Raw genomic sequence first — 19,311 nt, 5'->3', positions numbered from 1 at the left:
CAGACTTGCTTACGTTGGCCTAACTAATGATTGATGACTGACTGTATGAAGCCATGTGCTGGGAAGAAGAGTTATAAACGAGACATTCGGTTTGGGGGGAGGCCCCCAACATCCATTAAAATGAGCAGTAAATCCTGGAAAACTGTGAGGCATCATGGGAATCAGTTTTGTAGGAAGTTCTAGAAACAAGGGGCAGAAGTATTAAATGTTGTATTTCCTATACAAATTGTCAATCCCTTCTTCCCTCTGCTTGGTTTTAGAAGCTTAGGAATGCCATCTTCCTGCTGTTATCTATGAGGCAACCCATAGGGCATACGCCTTCATCCTAACCCTGGCAGCTAATTATAGTGAAACCTGCATTTTCTCTCTCTTTTCCATTTTCTCTCTTTTACCTTTCTTTCTTCTTTCCAAGACCCTGTCTCATGCAGCCTGGGTTGGCCTCATTTACTAGTAGTCAAGGATGATATTGGATTCCTGATCCTTCTGCTTCTACATTCCCAAGTACTACTGGCTGTAGGTGTGGTAGTTTGAATGAAAATGGTCCCTGTAGGTCCATCTGGAGTGGTGTTATTAGGAGGTGTGGCCTTGTTGGAGGAAGTGTGTCACTGGAGGTGGGCTTTGAGGTTTCAGAGGCTCAGGTGAGGCCCAGTGGCTCCCTGTCTCTGCCTGTGGATCCAGATGTAGAACTCTGTGCTCCTTCTCTAGCGCCATGTCTGACTTTGTGCCACCATGCTTCCCAACACGATGATAGTGGACTAAACCTCTGAACTGTAACCCAGCCCTGACTAAATCTTTGGCTTTTTAAGAGTTGCTATGGTCAGGATGTCTCTTCATAGCAATAGAAACCGTAACTAAGAAAATAGGTGTGTACCACTGCACCTGGTTTATGTGGTAACTGGGAATAAAAACTCAGGGCTTGGTGCATGTTAGACAAGCATTCTGGCAACTGAGATACATCCTTTAAGCCTAAATTTTCCCAAGAGGAAAATGTAAACTAGACACATTGATAAGCTTCCCAGAGTTTCAGAATTAGTCAGGGTCAGAACCAGGATGGAGAGAAAAGTGTATTCCTGAGAGGGACCGAGGAAAAGGATTGTCAGTCTTTGAGGATCTCTGGTTGATGGGGTACTGGTCAGAAAGGTCATGAGACATGGAAGGAGGCAACATTCCTGCAACCTTCATCTGTGACTCAAGGTGGACAGAGAGGGGCAGGTGCTGGACTCTGAAAGCAGAGCCTAGGTTCTTAGGAGTGCTACCCTTACATCCCTTTGCCCACACGCATCAAGGCAAGTCCTTGTACTGGCTGATTTTATGTCAACTTGACACAAGCTAGAGTCATCAGACAGGAAGGAGCCTCAGCTGAGGAAATGCCTCCATAAGATCCAGCTGTAAAGCATTTTCTCAATTAGTGATCAGTTGGGGAGGGCCCAGCTCAGGGCGGGGTGCCATCCCTGGGCTGGTGGTCCTGAGTTCTATAAGAAAGCAGGCTGAGCAAGCCCTGGGAAGCAAGCTGATAAGTAACACCCTCCATGGCCTCTGCATCAGCTCCACTTCCAGGCTCCTGCCCTGCTTGAATTTCTGTCCTGACTTCCTTTAGTGATGAACAGCAAAGTGGAAGTATAAACCGACAAACCTTTTCCTTCTGAACTTGCTTTTTGGTCATGGTATTTTGTCGCAGTAATAGAAATCCTAACTAAATCTTGTATGCACTACAAGGTCTTCTTTCATGACACACCCCCCACCACCACCACCATAGCTGGAGTGACGTTTTTTGTCCCGGACTTTACATGAAAAGTCACTGTGAAACCCACAACGGTCAGAATGCAGAATGAACTGTGTCACGGAATTCCAGGGCCCTCCAACCAACTCTGTTCTGTGTGTTTCCCACTTTAGCCAGTGGTGGACACCCATACCTGGTTTCCAGAATGGGTTTGGCTTCTTCAAGGAGGATGAATGTTATTCAGGGATAGTAATATTTATGCTCAGTTACCTTGGGAATGGGCCCAGAAGCCAAAATTGGTGCCTTTGTCTTCATTTTGCTGAAGGAGAGGTAGAGGGGCCGCCTCTCCTGTCCCTCAGATGCTGAGAGCTCTGTATAGACCTCACCGAGTGACAAAGTCACCTGTTACACCAACAAAATGGTGATTGCTACAAAACTCGCTTTATTTTGCGAAAAGGAACGACTTGAGCTCAATTCCCCGAGGCTCTGCAGAAAGAGAAGCATGTCAGCCATGATGGACCTTCTGTCCTGACCTGACCTGCACAGCTGTGTTCCCTCTCCCCTACTGAGACCACCGAGCCGTCGTCATGGGAGGTGAGACCAGCTCGTTCCCAGAATGCTCCAAGGGCTTGCCAAAGCAGGCTGGCCTCTTCCTGCTATGGAGAATGTTGTGGTTTGAGTAGAATGTCTTCCACGCTCATGTTTGAACCGTTGGTCTCCAGCAGCTTGTAGTGTTTGGGAAGGTCGAATGTGTGAGATATGGGTGGGTGACTTGAGGTGGGCCTTGGCAGTTTACAGCCTGGTCCCACTTCCAGTTGGCTATCTGCTTCCAGACTGTAGATGCAATGTGACCAGCTGGCCTCCGATTGTCATGTTTTTCCTTCCATGATGGAATGAGCCCTTCAAACTGTGAGCCCAGATAAACCTTTCCTCCATTAAAGTCCTTGTCAGGTGATTTGTTACAGCCACATGAAAAGATCTATGGTGCAGCTCTGTGGATTACCAAGGGAAACCAGATTCATGGGTCCTGGGCTGGACCAGGCTAGGCAGCAGAACCCACCAACTGGGACTTGGTTTGACTTCAGGAATGATGACCTCCCCACTCCCTGTGAAGGGGCATCTATCTACCCATGCCCATCTTGGGAAGCAGGCACATTCCTAGCCTCCCTTTCCTCTTGCTTCTTCTCGTTTTCAAGACGGCCATATGTCCTGCTTAGTTTTATGTCCACTTGACACAATCTAGAGTTATCTGAAAGGAGGATTCAATAATTAATTAATCCTTAAGGGATTAATTAATTCTTCAATTAAGGAACCACCGCCATAAGATCAAGCTGTATGCAAGCCTGTAGGGTAACTTCTTAATTACTGACGGTGGGGATGGCCCAGCCCATTGTGGGTGGTGCTGTCCCTTGGTTGGTGGTCCTGGGTTCTGTAAAAAAGCAGACTGAGGGACTAGAGAGATAACTCAGAGGTTAAGAAAGCAGGTCTGAGCAAACCAAGAGGAGCATGCCAGTAAGCAGCACCCTTCCATGGCCTCTGCATCAGCCTCCGCCTCCAGGTCCTTGACCAGTGTTCCTCCAGTTCCTGTCCTGACTTCCTTCAAGGAAGAAGTGTAAGCCAAATAAACCCTTTCCTCCACAACTTGTTTTGGTCATGATGTTTCATTCAAGCAATAGCAACCCTAATGACATGTATCCCTGACTGATGTAGAATTTACTACATAGATCAGGCTGGCTTTGAACTTGTATCAATCCTCTGCCTCTGCTGCCTGTGTGCTGGGATGATAGGCATAGCACCACACTCAAGAGCCTTGCCTTTAAAGACAAATTTCAAAAGAACTAAGGTTTAGTGTGTGTGTGTGTGCCTGTGTGTAGTGTGAGCTGTAGTGCCATAACACTTGTGTGGAGGTCAGAGAACAACTTTGTGGAGTCTGTTCTCTCCTTCCACCTTTCCATGAGATCTAGATATCAAACTTAGGTCTCTAGCCTTGCACAGTAAGTACATATAACCATTGAGCCCCCCTCCCTTTTTTTTTTTAAATGATAGGTATGATGTAATTTCAGCTGTCCTAGAACTATGTAGACTTGGCTTCAAATTCAGAGATCTACCTGCCTCTGTTTCCCAAGTGCTGGAATTAAAGGCATGTACCGCCACTGTGGGCTAGCCACTGAGCCATCTCGATGGCCTAAGACTTGTAATTTTCTTATCTTCTGTTCCTCAGAGTGTCACCAGGGAACACTGAGAACATCCAGAACTTGGCTCCCACAGGCAAGATCTCCACTGTAGACCAGAGGTACCACTGGGGTGGCCAGGGTGGATATACTTATGGAAAGGAAACCTGGAGAGTCACTCAGAGGTGATTACAGACCTTTGCACCCACTCGGCACGCATCCTGTCCCCTGTCCTCTCTGTGGTACCATTCCTATCCTCCTCATGGTCTGCAGAGCTGCATTCTGATCTCCTAGCTGAGCGAGCCCAGGCAGGCGTCGAGGGAGGAAGCACTCCCATGTACCATAAAGAGGCTGCAAACTGTGGGAAAGAATTCCTTTTAATGGCAGGGAAAGCACACCAAACTGAACAGAAGCCTAGGCGGGCGTTACCAATGTACAGACCCAGAGATCCAGAGAGCATTAGACATCCACAGAGAACCAGCTAGCTTGGACAGCAGCACCCCAGAAGGCAAGTGGCAGTGTGTCACCCTTGTGTGTCTGTGACTTGGTTGTCACCTCAAGCAGTTGCTGCCATCCTCATTTAATGGTAGGGCTGGGTAGGCTCATGGATGACTACGTGGAAGAGAGAGGCCTCGGGGATCTGCATCACACAGGAGTTGATGCTGTAGACAGACCCAAACTGGGTTCCCTGCACACCACACCCATGAAACAAGACTCAACCTGAGTCCCTGACAGGTGCCGAGGGAGTAGGATGACAGGCAAAGGTTCCTTTGGACTCTAGGGTTTGGCACAACTTCCCAAAATCATGCTAGGAAATGGGGGTATCAACAAAACTTGGCCACCCCAAAAGACAAAAGCCATTCTCCTAGCTTTAACCTTAATGCATCTAGGATTAAAAATAAAGGACAAGGAGAAAAAAAAGGCTGCAACTCAAGAATTATTTGGAGTATTGTGGTACTTTACCAATCTCTTTCGCATATATATATACATCTATGTATATATATTATATGGCAGAGTAAACACAACCCTGTCAATATAAACTTTCATCATAGATAATTGTAGACTGCGCACTCTCAGAATCCAGAAAGCGTCAAGCCTATCTTACACTTTTCTTCTTTAAAAATAATCTAACATTAGTCATACTCTCTGGCTAGTTACAAACTATGAACATCTTCTGAGAATACAGATAAAAGCTCTGAGATTAATAGTAGATTCTCTGACGTGCTCCCCCACCCCCCCACCCCCGTTCAGGATCAGAAATGAACATGTTTCTGCAAAAGTATCCCCAGAGCCATTCATGATCAGGAAAAGAAACAGATATGTTTGTTTCACCAAATGGGCTTTTAGCAAGAAGCGAGAGAACGTATCTTACTTTGGCAAAAGAAAACAAAGCACAAACAGGATGTTGTACAGGTTAGGTCCATGCAAATGCATGTTTTGTTATGTGGGGGTCCCCTAGTCTCACCCCCAAACCGCAATCAGCATGCAGGTTATTGTCAACTATTGGATTTGAGATAGTTAGAGACAATTGGCAGTGCACCTCTTTTGTGGAACCATAATCGAATCACTAAGGCAGGAATACATGTCCTCGGATAGTATCAGCAGGAATTTGTCAGATGCACGTTTACACGGCATGGACCCACAACTCTCTGTCTAAAAACAAACGAAAAGAACCCCAAACACAGATTTCCTAAACACAGATTCAGTTGAAAATGAACTGCTAAACTTTTAGAAATATATTCGAAACTACCAGACCTCTCTGCGTTTCCTATACATGGACATTTTTTAAAAAGTTCCCACCCCTAAAAATCAGCCATGCGATCTCCTCATGCTGGACAGCAGCATTAACAACTAGCCACCATGGCTGATGCCTGAGCAAGTCTAGCCTCTAAGGTCACTCGCAGGTGACGGGATGCTTTTCAAGGTCACACTACTGAGTTTTTCATCAGTCAACCAGGAAGCAGAGGGATCTTTAAGCCTCGGTCCGTCTTTTAGGTCATGGTCCTGGGCAGTAGGTGTCCATGGCTCCTGGGCATTGGAGGTCTCTTGGCTACTCTGAGTTGGCCTGCAGGTTCTGGCTTCTGCTATAGTCTAACCTGCAGACGCATGGAAGTTTCTTCACTCGGGAGCACACGGAAGCCAAGTTCACTGACCGGCAAGTAGCTGAGGCAGTGGAGGGCAGCTCCTTGGCCCAGTACAGACAGACACCAGGAACCATTTGTGTGTTTTTGTGGTGCCAGTGTGGGAGGGAGCCAGAAACCTTGCTCCTGGGAAGCGTTGCCACGTGGGGGGCATCTCATACCACAGAACCCTTGGAAGACGACAGGTGGATGGACTGAATCCTAATGGCCAACGTCCTCTGTAAGTCCAGAAGCACATCCTGCCCCGCCCCTTCGCCATTTTTGTCATACAGGAGCTGCTTGAACGCTTCGTTTTCAATGAGGACCATCATATTTTTAAGAAAGTAGCCTTCACAGTACGCCGAGAGCTCCGTCACCCCCAGGAACTGTGGGGAGAGGAAAGGGAGCAGGTGGTTACTGACAGAAAGATGGCGAACGTGCACTCAGCTACACCAGCCTGAGGCTTTGTCAGTCCCATCCTCCCAGTCCCAGGCTGTGGCTTTGTGGCTCCCACTCCAAGGGCTGAAGTCCCTTCTTTTTACCTCTGGCCTTGTGCAAATCCAATCACCTTTCTGAACTTTAGAATGGGTGAGGTGGCCTACGGCCACTGTTTAGGAAATGGCTATTTCTACGTTATTTAGTTCCCAAATAAAAGACATGAAACATTTATATTTAGAATAATCTAAAACACTACAGCGTCTGGGAAGAAGAGATGCTAACCCGCACATTGACGGGCCAGGGTTCTCCTCTGTCTAAATGCCATAGCTGTCTCAAGTGGTTCCCTGAAGCACAGAGGAGATGCTGCGGAGGTCCTTGTGAACATTTGGACCTTGGCTGTTTAAGCAACTGGTACCTCTCTGCTTCTTAGTACACAATCTCTCCATACAAGAATCCCGGTGGCTGGGGAATCATCTGTTGAGGCTGCACTGTCCATGGCTGAGGGAAGCAGTGTACACACAGCAGGAGGCAGCTGACCCCGACCTCTCCCACATGCAAATATCCTAAATGGGAGATGTTGACACTGGAACTACTCCGGGATGGGAACCTTGGAAGTGGAAGCTGACGTAACGTCTGTCACAGCAGAGGGTGTACTGTGGGAGGCTGCTCCCCTGTCTGTCACAGGGGTTCTTGGCCTATATTCCCTGCTGGGACTCACATGGTATCAGCTTTCATAGTTACATCAGGCATGTGCTGCTGACGATATGTGCTAAGGACTCGTAGGATATGGACAGGATTCAGTCAAAGTGAAAAGCCACAGAAAGCTACCACGGAGGCAGCTTTCCGGGGCGATTCAAATGACCACAGTTAAAGGAGGAGAGGAAGGGAGGAAGACACTGGTTCTCTTCCTGAGCATAGAAGGTCTCTCTGGGTAGTGCTATTACGCAAAATAACCCGTTTAAGATGAAGACAAATACTGCTTAGTTGAGGGTACAGGTAAAAATTTCAGTCTTCAGGGTCAAATCAGAAGGATGGAGAGTTCAAAGCCAGCTAGATAGTGACTCTCTCAAAAAGAAAACAAATGTTTAGATCCTTAGGAACTAAATTTGGGTATACTCCACACTAACCAGAAAATCATGTGAATATGAGTGTGTGTGTGTGTGTGTGTTTGTGAGTGTGCATGTGTGAGTGTGTGTATGTGTGGCTATGTGTGTGTATATGTGAGTTGTATGTGTGTGAGAGTGTGTATGTGTGAGTGTGTGAATGTGTGTGAATGTTTGTAAGTGTGTGTATGTGTGAGTGTGTCTGTGTATGTGTGAGTGTGTGTATGTGTGAGTGTGTGAATGTGTGTGAGTGTGTGCATGTGTGAGTGTGTGTATGTGTGTGTATGTGTGGCTGTGTGAGTGTGCATGTGTGAGTGTGTGGCTGTGTGTATATATATGAGTTGTGTGTGTGTGTGTGTGAGTGTGTATGTGTGAGTGTGTGAATGTGTGTGAGTGTGTGTATGTGTGTGTGTGTGTCTCCCAGAGACAGGAAGGAAAGTGGTAGCTTGCATAGTTTGCATGAGTCACAGTTTGGGGCATTGGAACACTTGGCTCCCAGTTGGTGGCACGCTGGAAAGGTTTGGAGGGTACAGCCTGGATGGAGGGGATTAAATGCTCATGCCAATTCAAATCCATTTTCTTCGCTTCATGAAGATGTGAACTTTCAGCTTCCTGCTCCTGCCATGGTTTTTTCTTGTTGTGGCTATGCCTCCCTACCATGACAGACTCTTACTGGACCGGGACCGAAAGCCCAAACTACCCCTTCCTTCTAGAAACTGCCTTGGTTGTGGTGTTTTTATCAGCAACAGAAAGATAATTAACATACACTTGAACTGATTTCATTGGAATCAGGAACACTCCTTGCCCCCAAGTTTTTGACTTAATAGATGTGACTTCCTAGGAATAACCTCCCGCCTTCCATGTTTCTGGTTTGATATATCTGGGGTGTGATTTCCTAATAAATTCCCTTCGCCTGCTGCTGAGTTGGAGACCACATTTTGAGGCCTGCTCTTCTAAAATCTTCTCTTCTAGATCATTTGATCGAAGAGACATCAGCTAGAACCTGATTAGGAGACAGAGTTGAGAGCCCAGTCCGGCAGAGTCTGTGATGTGATTCTTGTCACTGCAGAGTAAATGACACTCTTAGAGACCACTGTCACCTGGCTTACCTTCTAGTGTTCTAGAAAGAAAGGAGGTGGAGAAGATGGCATATCTGAGGCGGGAAAGAAAGCCCCATGGCTCGGGGCGTAACTGAAGAGCAGAAACAACTGGCTAAGATGTGCTAAGGCCCAGAGTTTAGTCCCAAGCCACATAACACAGGATGGTCTTGGGTGCGCAAGCCCAGCTTTGGCATCAAGGAGAGACCCACCTTGGCATGGCTGTAGATATCCACACAGTTGTCAGTATTGATGCTTTTTGCACAGATAATCTCACAGTGTCGCTGCAGAGCCTCCAGCTGGAAAAATTTAGCGGCAGACAGAAGCTAGAATCCATAAAAAGAGCCTGTTAGCGGTAGGGAAGGGGCAGAAGAAAGACCAGCAAGACTCTGAGTGACAGTAGTCTGTGACTATGGTGTGGGTGAGAAATGTTCCCCATAGTCCCAGGAATTCAAACACACAGTCCCCAGTTGATGACACTGTCTGGGGGACAGTTTAGGAAGCGAGGCTTTGTTGGAGGGTGCACACCACAGGAAGCAGGCTTGGAGAGCTCAAGGCCTCTCCCTACTCCTAGTGGCTCCCTCTACTTCCTGTCTGTGAGCTCTCAGCTGCTGCTCCAGCCACCACGGCTGCCCCCTGTCCCGCCATCTCCACGTCAGTAACATGAATTCTTATCCCTCTGGGTCTGCAAGCCCAAATAAAGCTTCTCTTCTCCAAGTCGCCTTAGTCAAGAGTGTTTTGACACAGCAATAGCAAAGCAATGCATATAGCCGCAGCCCACAGGGTGCCCGGTTGAGGGTCAGGAAGTAGGGATGACTGGAGCATACTGCAGGCGTAAGGTGACACCAGAGGGACAGGCCCTAGTTAGGCAAGTTAACTGTGGGTAAGAGTAATGTGTGCTGAAGTGAATCGCTGACATACCTGTTATAGCAGGTGAACCCCAGATGCCCCAAATCACATCTAGCAAGGAGGAGGGGATATGATTGATTGATACTTATGAGCAAGGTGGATATCACTGTGACTCCCCCATGGACTGTGTTCTCTGGGTCTCCACTCTGATGTCACATCTCAGAGGGTCTTTCTTTGTCTCCCTACCTCAGGGACCTCCCCCTTACCCCTTCTTCTTCCTTATGGTACTTCCTATCTAGAAGCTATTTCAGTCCTGCCTCCCTCGTCAGTCCAGGAGGTCAGGTTCTTCACCCCACGGGGCCACTGCCACTCCCAGCCCCACCGAGGTCAGCTCTGGGCCATGGAAGGCTCCCTGAAGTGCACTGAAATGACAGGCTCTGGAGAGGAGGAGCTATGGTTCCCCAAGTGTGAGGGAGCAAAGCCGGGTTTATCCTAAGCTTTCTTGTATTTGTTTCTTTCTTCTGTTTTTGTTTTGTTTTTTTTGTTTTGTTTTGTTTTGTTTTGGATTTGGTTTTTTCGAGGCAGGGTTTCTCTGTGTAGCCCTGGCTGTCCTGGAACTCACTCTGTAGACAAGGCTGGCCTCGAACTCAGAAATCTGCCTGCTTCTGCCTCCCAGAGTACTGGGATTACAGGCATGTGCCACCACTGCCCGGCTTTTCTTCTTTTTTTGAGACACAGCCTCACTAAGTAGCCCTGGCTGGCCTGGGCTTGCTGTCTGTTCCTGGTAGGCCTCGAATCCCTCCCAGGTTCTGGAATTACAACATGAAACATCATGGCTGGCTGTGATTCACATGTGAATTTATTTACCTACATAAAGTCTCTCAGGGAATCGGCTCCGAGGGATGCTGGGCAGGTGAACACGTCCCTGTCCTGGGAAGGCAGCGCATTTCAACTCCACAGAACTTGGGTTCTGAGGTGGCTGTGTGGACCCTCACCTGCCTGTTTATCCAGCCTCTTTAACAAACTAGTAAATGTAGTAAATGTAGAAAGAAAGATTTAAAATGTTTACTTTATACTTTTATGCTACCATTATTATATCTATATAAAATTTTCCATGATAATCTTCAATTCTAACATGTTTTTCTACATTTTTCTACAATTTTATCATAAATATTTTCCATGTAAATCTTCAATTCTATCATAAAATGTTTCTATTTCATATTTTAATTAATTTAGCAATGTTTCACATGTCTACCACTTTACTCTTTAATTTTCCATGGAAATTGTCAATTTTAACGTGTTTTTCTATGTATCTCTTCTATTTAATCTGAAATATTTTCCATGTAAATCTTTACTTTTATCATAAAGTGTTTTTACTTCCCTTTTCAATAAAAAGAAAGATAAAAAAAATGTTTATAAAGGCTGCCTATAAAAGCCCAGCGGTGGTGACACACGCCTGTAATCCCAGCACTTGGGAGGCAGAGGCAGGCGGATTTCTGAGTTTGAGGCCAGCCTGGTCTACAGAGTGAGTTCCAGGACAGCCAGGGCTACACAAGAGAAACCTTGTCTGGAAAAACAAAACAAAACAAAACAAAACAAAACAAAACAAAACAAAACAAAACAAAAAAAAGCTGCCTGGTCCTGTGGAGGACAAGACGAGAGGGGTCCGGAGAGACAGGCTTCCCAGGGTGTGGGTGTGGGTGTGGGTGTAGGTGTGGGTGTGGGTGTGGGTGTGGGAGGGTAAGCAGAGGGCAGTGGAGATAGGACAAACTGGGCACTTATGGCTGCCAAGCCCTATAGCTCTCTCCTTGGCCAAAGGTGGCTAAGAATCTTCTAAAACAGATGTTTGTAAAATCCTCTAGACCATGGCCATTTCCAGGAGAGAAAACGGAAGCTAGCTAGGTCAAATATGCCACCCAAGGCCCCACAGATTAGATGAGGCAGAGCCCTTATGCAACCCAGAATTTGGGCTGAAAGGTTCTGGCACTAAACTTTCAGCTTCTAAAAAAGTTACTTAACTAATTATTATTATTATTATTATTAATTATTATTATTATTATTATTATTATTATTATTATTATTATTAGGATCTTATCACTTAGCCCTGGTTGGCCAGGAACTCCCCATTTAGACAGGGCTGCCCTTCAACTCAGAGATCCACTTGTCTCTACGCGGAGAGTACTGGGATTCAGGTGTGTGCCACCATGCCCAGCTAGTGCCTGACTTTGATTTAGGAAAATGCATTCGGCGATCTGGCTCTGGAGAGGGGGATACAATGGGGAGTCAGGTGCAGAGGGAGCAGAAGCTGGGGTGGGACCGTGTAGGGGTGGAGGCATGGAGAACAGCGGGTACGCTTCTCATGGGTGTAATTCTCTTAGCAACCACAAGAGAGAGGATGATCTTTAGGATACTTCCCCATGGTGCTGTCGAGGTCCATGCGTGCCAGCGCAGGTGGTCCCCCATCTCACCTCTCAAACTTGCACCTCACAAGCCAGTTAAAACTGGTTTCCACCTAGGGCTCCTGGTACAGCCAATATTCAAGGGGAGGCCTTCCTGGAGAAGCAGCTGCCTTGTTTGGGAGGACCACAGAGTCAGGGACTATCACAGAGCCCGGCTGGGCCAACAGTCTGAAGCCAGAGAGAAGGGACTGGGGTAGCTAAACCCACAAAGGTCTCCTTACCTCCATGATCTCATTGTTTTTAATGAGAAGAGACTCTGGGCCACCGTAGTAGAGATACTGCATGACCAGCTGGAAGGAATAAGACACAGTGAACAAAACCTCAGTAGGACACAGTTCTGTCGGAAGCCGTCACACCACCCTAAACATCACTCTACTTGATGGGGGACATTTGGACAGGTTCCCGGACGACACCCTGAAATCGTGATCCTCATGGTTCCAGGTCCTGCCTCCATGTTTATTCACAGGGTCAAATGAAACCAGCTGAGCTCATGACAGCTCATGACAGCTGAATCACCCGGGTCATCCAGTCAGGCTGTGCAGGTGACACAACTTAGAGAGTTTCCTGAAGTCCCAGACGGCCACTCCGGGAGCCAAGTCCCTTATGACAAGCTGACAAGACTCCAGAGGAAGCCATAAGGGGTCCAGGGTTTGGAATGTCACCGTGGTGTTATGAATGGTCCAAGCAGGGCTGCCCCTTGTCATGTGACTTCCAGTGTCTGAAGCGTGTCCCAAATGACAGAGTTTTGCAAATGGGTGTGCCCTGAGTGACTGAATACCATGGGTGTATCTGAATTTTGTGTATGTTTTACTTGACAGCCAAGGGTTCTTTTGCACGAGATGCACACACAGTCCCATTTGCCCCAGGATCTCCATTTTCAACTGCCCTTCCTTCCACATGACCGGCTTTACCTGCCCGGAGCCTTGGCAACCGGGTTGGCAAAATCTGCAGACTGGTCACAACCTGTGTTGGGATCCCATTGTGGTACAAACTACCTCCATAGTAAAATTGTTTTTCAAATGTGCCATGGTATATCCAATTGTGTGTGTGATGCACACACACACACACACACACACTAAAACACCAATTTTGGGAAATGTTTAACACTCTTAAACTACCAATTAGCAGACAGTTCTGTCTCCCCCACTGCTGGCCGGGACAGCCTGTGGAATTACCCAGTTTGCACGTTTCAGTTAAGCAGATCTTTAACAGAATTCAGTTGGTTTGTTCGATCACTTGCTTGTTTTGGGACAGATCTCACCATGAACAAACAACTTGCCATGTAGTCCAGGCTAGCCTCTCACTCGCATTCCCCGTACCTCCACGTCCTGAGTACTGGGATTACAAGTGGGTGTCACCACATTCGCCCTGGGGTGTGTCTTCTATGTGCACTGCCCTCCTCTCTTGCCTCTACCGGAACCTGGTCATGTCTCCCAGCTTATCTGCAACTGAAGTGTCTTTACAGTCATCTGAGAGTACAGAGGTCTCTCACTCACTGTATTTCTGTGCCTAGTATAGTGCCTGGCACACAGACACACCATCATCATCACTACCACCACCACCACCATCATCATCATCATCTGGATAAAGGGTTTCACTTGGTATTCTCAGACTGGCCTAGAACTCATGGCAATCCTCCTGCCTCATCTTCCAAGTGCTGGGACTGCAGCCACACCTCACCATGTGAACACGTTAGACATAACAAGTCTCCCGTGTCTAAGTCTCCCTTATACTGACTTGGGGTTTCTGGGTCCGGCTGCCTGGTAGAGAGGCGGTGACATTGTCTAGGCCTTGGGAAATAATGTTGCACTGGTCCCCTCCCCCACTCTCACCTTAGGGAGAGGAGCTTATACGTGTGGGAATACCGTCAGTCAGCACTGGGCTACTGGTTTTATTAAAATCAATTGATTGCTCCAGTACCTTCCTTATAAAGGCCAAGCCAATAACAACAAGAGGCAGCACCGTAATGTCTACCCCGCCCCCAGCACAGGCTCTGCATTTATAAAGCACCTTCCTATCTGTCACACGCGTTGTCTCATTTGTTCAAGGTTGAGCCACAGGCTGGAACTGCTGCTGAGGCAGAGGAAGATTGGGCCTAATGGAGCTTAAATCGGACGTCCCAGCCCCCGCCAGTGCAACTCTGCACGTGTAAGCATTTCCTCCAAGTGGGTGCAACAAGCCCTTAGCAGGCCACAGGGCCAGCACATGGAACTGTTTTTCTTGGCGACTACCAACCTGTGTGAGGCAGGGACCTTTGCAGCCTGAGAGAGGCTATCCAGGTGTGACCTAGGGGGGCTGGCTTTTGTACACACGTGATATTAAATAGTCGTGAGAGAGAAAACACAGGGCAGTGCCAATTATTAAAAACTCCTCTGCCAATATTTACAGGAGTGAGTAAAGCTCACGGGCTTCTGGGAGCCCCCTTCTGGGTTGGATTCGGCCTTCTTTGGCCTATTCTGAGCCACACATGAAGGTTACTTTCTTTTATGGGGAATGGGCAGGGACACAGACAAGTCCCCAGGGCCTGATAAATCTCCGTTTCCATAACAGGAACTTGAAACTAATGTGGCCAGCGAACTTTCCCCATCGGAAGCAATTACAGGCCCGGGGATCCATCTGAGGCCAGCCTTTCCCATGCAGGACTCTGAAGACAAGCCCACTGGGCAACCGTTTACTGAGGGGCTTCGTGAGCCAGGTTCTTATTACTGGAGCCGTCCCAGTGAGGGCCAGGCTGACCAGTCCCAGAATACTTCTTGGTGTGTGCGTGTGCACACACACCCCACACACACACCCCACACACCCACACACATGCATATGCACGCTCACACACACACACACAGACGCAAACACACGCCATGCCACACACACACACACACACACACACGCACACCACACACACACATACACACACCACACGTATGCACACACACACCACACACACACATGCCACATCACACACACACATATACACATACCACACACGCACACACACACCACACACATCTACACACACACATACACACACACCACACACATACACACACACACATATACACACATATACACACCACACACACACACACCACACACACATACACATACACACACAGATATACACACATACACACACACCACACACACACACACACAATATACACACATATACACACCACACACACACACACACCACACACATACACACACAGATATACACACATACACACATACCACACACACATATACACACACCACACACACACACCACACACACACACCACACACACACACACCACACACACACCACACACATACACACACACACACACATACACACACACACACACACACACACACACACACACACACGTTCATGCGTGCTCTTTTTCCTGCCTTCAGTTCACGATCCTCCTTTAACAGGTCATAGATTCTTTCTGCATGCTTAGGTGATTCCAGAGCTGACTCAGGTTCCCAAGGATGTGAGAAAACAGTGGAACGGGGTTTAGTTTGAATCTCTGCTCTCCTACAGGGCAGCTGTGGGAACCTGGGCCATGCCCTTCCAAGAGCTCTTGGCAGGGGCGTTTGGAAGGGTCAAAGGGCACAAGGACAGCATTAGCCTTCAGGTTTGGAAGCCTGGGCCCATCAGCATTAGAGGCCCTTGTCAGAAATGTGAAGTCTCCTGCCTGAAAGCCAGGCAGTAAGGGTGTGCCTAGGAGTTCTCATTTAATGTGTTTCCTGTTTTAACAGCCATCCCAAGAATCTCCGGGGCATTTGGGAAACCGCCAGCATACGGTTGGGTAGAGTGTCTGGCTTCTTGATGACAAGGAAGGAGGGGGCAGCCTCAGTGTGCCCAAGGTTGGGACCTGCTCTGAGATCCTGATTTTATGGGTCTGATGTTACAGGCTGGATATCCAGGGGGCATTTTCAAAGCTCTGGAGGCAATGCCGGTGTGTTCTGGAGGCAGAGGAAACAGGATTTCTGTCTTTTTGCTGTAGAAAGACCATCTCAGAATGGAGTCCCTGCACTGGGCCACCAGACAGGCTGGACACAGGTTCTGCTTTCGCTAACCTGGCTGGACACATCATTTAAGTCCTTCACATGCATTCTTCTCTCTGTCTGGAATGGTCTAACCTCCTTCTCAAGCCCAAAGCCTCGTTCTGAGTCTCCCAGCTTTGGCTTGACCTTCTCCATCCCTAACCCTGCCCCAGCGTCCTGGGTCTGAGCTGTTATAGTACATTCCTCGGAAAAGGGTGTTCTCTTTTGTACACAAGCCACGGTGTACCGTGGCTGACTAGTGCTTCAAGATATTCCCTCTCCCTCTAGACTTATGAGTCTTTGTGTGTGTGTGTGTGTGTGTGTGAGAGAGAGAGAGAGAGAGAGAGAGAGAGAGAGAGAGAGAGAGAGAGAGTCCTTTACCACTGGGCTCCCTTCCCCCAGCCCAAGATTGGTAGCAAGCACTGGTCTTGCTTGGTACAGGGATGGTGTGGGAGGGGTGGAGTAGCGGAGCCGGAAGTGCAGGTGCCAGCTGCACAGCCAGGGGTGTCCTGGGTGGGGTGTTAGGAGCTACCCAGGATGAAGGGATGAAGGCTACCCAGGGCTTACCTGGAAAATGGGGTACTTCACGTAGCCAATCTCTATGCAGGTGTTGTCATTTGTTGGCTTGCTGGAGAGGAGGGCCTTGAACCTGAATAACACAGAGAGACATCAAAAGACTCATCCACACCCCTGTGGCTTACCCAGGCTGACTCTCCTTATGTCAGAAATCTCTGGATCCTGCTCTAAAACACAGATGGATTATAGCTGTTAGTGTCTTCGTTCAAAGCTTTAGAACACCGCCTGGAGCTCATATTCTTTCCCAAACTGGCTCTGGGAAGGAATGGATGCTCTGCTTCCTGGCACTTCCTCAGGATGGCTTCCGCAGGTGTCTGTCTATTCTGCGCATCTGTCCTGGCTTCCCTCTTCTCTGGTGCCCAGGTGTCATTTCCAGGCCTTTCCGGTGTTCAAGCTTTGCTCTAGAGGAGTAGGAACTTAGGTTTTGGTGAGGCACGAAGCCCCCAAGAGCATTAAACCCACACTTGCTGTCTTAGTTGGGGTCTCTGTTGCTGTGATGAAAACACCATGCTCCAAAAGCAAGTTGGGGAGGAAAGGGTTAACTCGGCTTACACTTCCACATTGCTGTTCATCACAGAAGGAGGTCAGGACAGGAACTCACACACAGCAGGAACCTGGAGGCAGAAGCTCACGGGGAGGCCATGGTGCGTGCTGCTTACTGGCTTGCTTCCCATGGCTTGCTCAGCCTGCTTTCTTATAGAACCTGGGACCACCAGACCAGGGATGGTACCACCCACCCACCCACAATGGGGCTGGGTCTTCCCTCATTAATCAGTAACTGAGAAAATGCCTTACAGCTGGATCTCATGGAGGCATTTCCTTAACTGAGGCTCCTTCCTCTCTGATGACTCTAGTTTTTGTCAAGTTAATACACACAACCAGCCAGTACGCTTGCTGACCTGGGAAGAGAGGGAGTCCCCGTGGGTGACCATAGGTCTTGGTGTTTTATGCAAAGTCTCTGGGCTATAGCGACCCTATTAGTGGGACACACTGATTCAGAGATTCAGGCAAAGAATGGGGTTTTAAAGAGAATAGGCCAAGCTGCCTCTTTTATTTTCTTTAACTTCTTTCCCCTTCAGGATGAGAACAGGTTTGAAAAAGAATAAATAAAACAGGCAGCTGTGTTCTACCCTTGCTCCCCTCCTCAGCTTCCCTCAGGAGTAAAACCCCCAGGGCCACAGTTACCAAGAAGAACACTAAGCATCAGACACCAGCACACCGTGGACCTGCTTGTCTGGTGGCACCAATCAAAAACCCACGTGGAAGGCTCAGTTTTCTTGTGGCTGCAAAGCAGATGCCTGGGGTTTGTTTTTCTCGTGGGTACACAGGAGACAGATGCTCATGCGTGATCATTCCCTGAGCAAACTCCAAGAGGGGCTTCTCTAGATGCACTGCCAGAATCCTCACCCTAGGCGGGTACTTCTGCTCCCCTCCTGTCTCTGTCAGGTGTGCCAGCCATCACCCCAGCACAGACCACACCCTCTGCCCCCTGTACATATTCCAGATGCACTGAGACCCAGTCATAAGAGATGCCGGCCATAGGGCTAGGGGAGGCGATGCATCTTCCCTTCCTCCCTCCCCTGGGGACAGAACTCGGAGCTTCATAGGACGCGATACTGCTAGGCTGTGTTCCAGCTTGCTTCCTCTCCATGGAATTCTCACGGGCTAACTGCACAGTTAAGGAAAAAAGCAAGTTTGATGCTCTTCCATTTTGGAGGCTTGTAGCAAATCTATTCTCTCACGTTTGGAGAGTGGGCCTCTTGAGGCTGCCACGGGAGAAGTTGTCAGCTGCCGAGGGCATCTGCTCACACACTTTTACCCCTGGTGCAGAGCTCTGCCAGGACAAGAGGGTGTCTAGGCTGAATGAAGAGGTACCCTGTACTCCGGGATCTCTGATGTTGAGAAAATGTCCTAGTAGCCCAGTGACAATACCACACTAGACTTCATAAAGCAGCGGATCGGTTAGGGATGTGGCTGTTCAGTTGGTACAGAGGGGCCTGGCATTCATGAGGCCTTGGGGACAACCCCCAGTACCAAATAAATCATGCATACTGGTGCGTCTCTGTAATCCCAGCATACTAGGACTGTGGAGGCAGAAGGATCAGAAATTCAAGGTCAACCGTGCTACTCAGTGAGTTCCATGACTTCTCGAGTTACACGAGCTTTGTCTCCGAAAAGAAAAGGAACGGTAACAACAAGAGTCACAGACACACTCTAGCCTCGCGCAGCGCCAAGGGTACGCACCTGGGAGAGGCGGTGAACAACAGTACTTTGTGAGCGTAGAAGGGTCTTCCCTCGACCAGAAAGGTCACGTCCGACATTTCTTTATTATTAAGAAAATGAGGGTCTAGAACAGAAAGAGGGAGTGGGTGTGTTAGGGAAGGAAGGGTGAACTCCAGAGAGAAGACAGGGAAGCAGAGTGATACACTCCTCCCTCATGGGTGACCCAAGAGTCAAAATGGAGGACGGCACCCGTAGAGGACAGATGCACCACTACGGCTCATCACAGGAGAGGCTCAAAGCTGACCTGCGCTTAGAAGCAGCCCTTGAGCTGGTGAAATGAATGACTTAGTAGGGCAACAGCTCTCTGTCAGAGCATGTGGGCTGCCCTGAGTTCGGATCCCCAGAATCCAACTTAAAAGTTGGATGTGTCTCTGAGGCTTGGTGACACACACTTGTAATCCCAGCACTTGGGAGGCAGAGGCAGGTGGATCCCTGAGTTCGAGGCCAGCCTGGTCTACAGAGC

The 19,311-nt window shown here is 48.4% G+C and overlaps 1 protein-coding gene across 2 annotated transcripts in view; it reads right to left on the bottom strand.

Annotated features, from left to right (window-relative positions):
* Positions 1–5,141: 5,141 nt before the first annotated feature.
* Abtb3 (ankyrin repeat and BTB domain containing 3) overlaps positions 5,142–19,311 on the bottom strand; it is a 269,082-nt gene continuing 254,912 nt past the window's right edge. For both annotated transcript variants that reach the window (XM_052165691.1, XM_052165693.1), the window contains 5 exons: positions 18,810–18,912; positions 16,557–16,638; positions 12,179–12,247; positions 8,862–8,975; positions 5,142–6,397 (listed from right to left, as the gene is read on the bottom strand). In XM_052165691.1, the coding sequence (XP_052021651.1) occupies positions 6,188–6,397; positions 8,862–8,975; positions 12,179–12,247; positions 16,557–16,638; positions 18,810–18,912 (578 nt within the window). In that variant the 3' untranslated portion in view covers positions 5,142–6,187. The remainder of the gene's footprint in view (positions 6,398–8,861; positions 8,976–12,178; positions 12,248–16,556; positions 16,639–18,809; positions 18,913–19,311) is intronic.

This window comes from Apodemus sylvaticus, chromosome 20 (assembly GCF_947179515.1).
Source record: "Apodemus sylvaticus chromosome 20, mApoSyl1.1, whole genome shotgun sequence".
NCBI lineage: Eukaryota > Metazoa > Chordata > Mammalia > Rodentia > Muridae > Apodemus > Apodemus sylvaticus.
The sequence above is the reverse complement of the archived record's forward strand: the minus strand, read 5'-3'. Positions and strand labels throughout refer to the sequence as shown.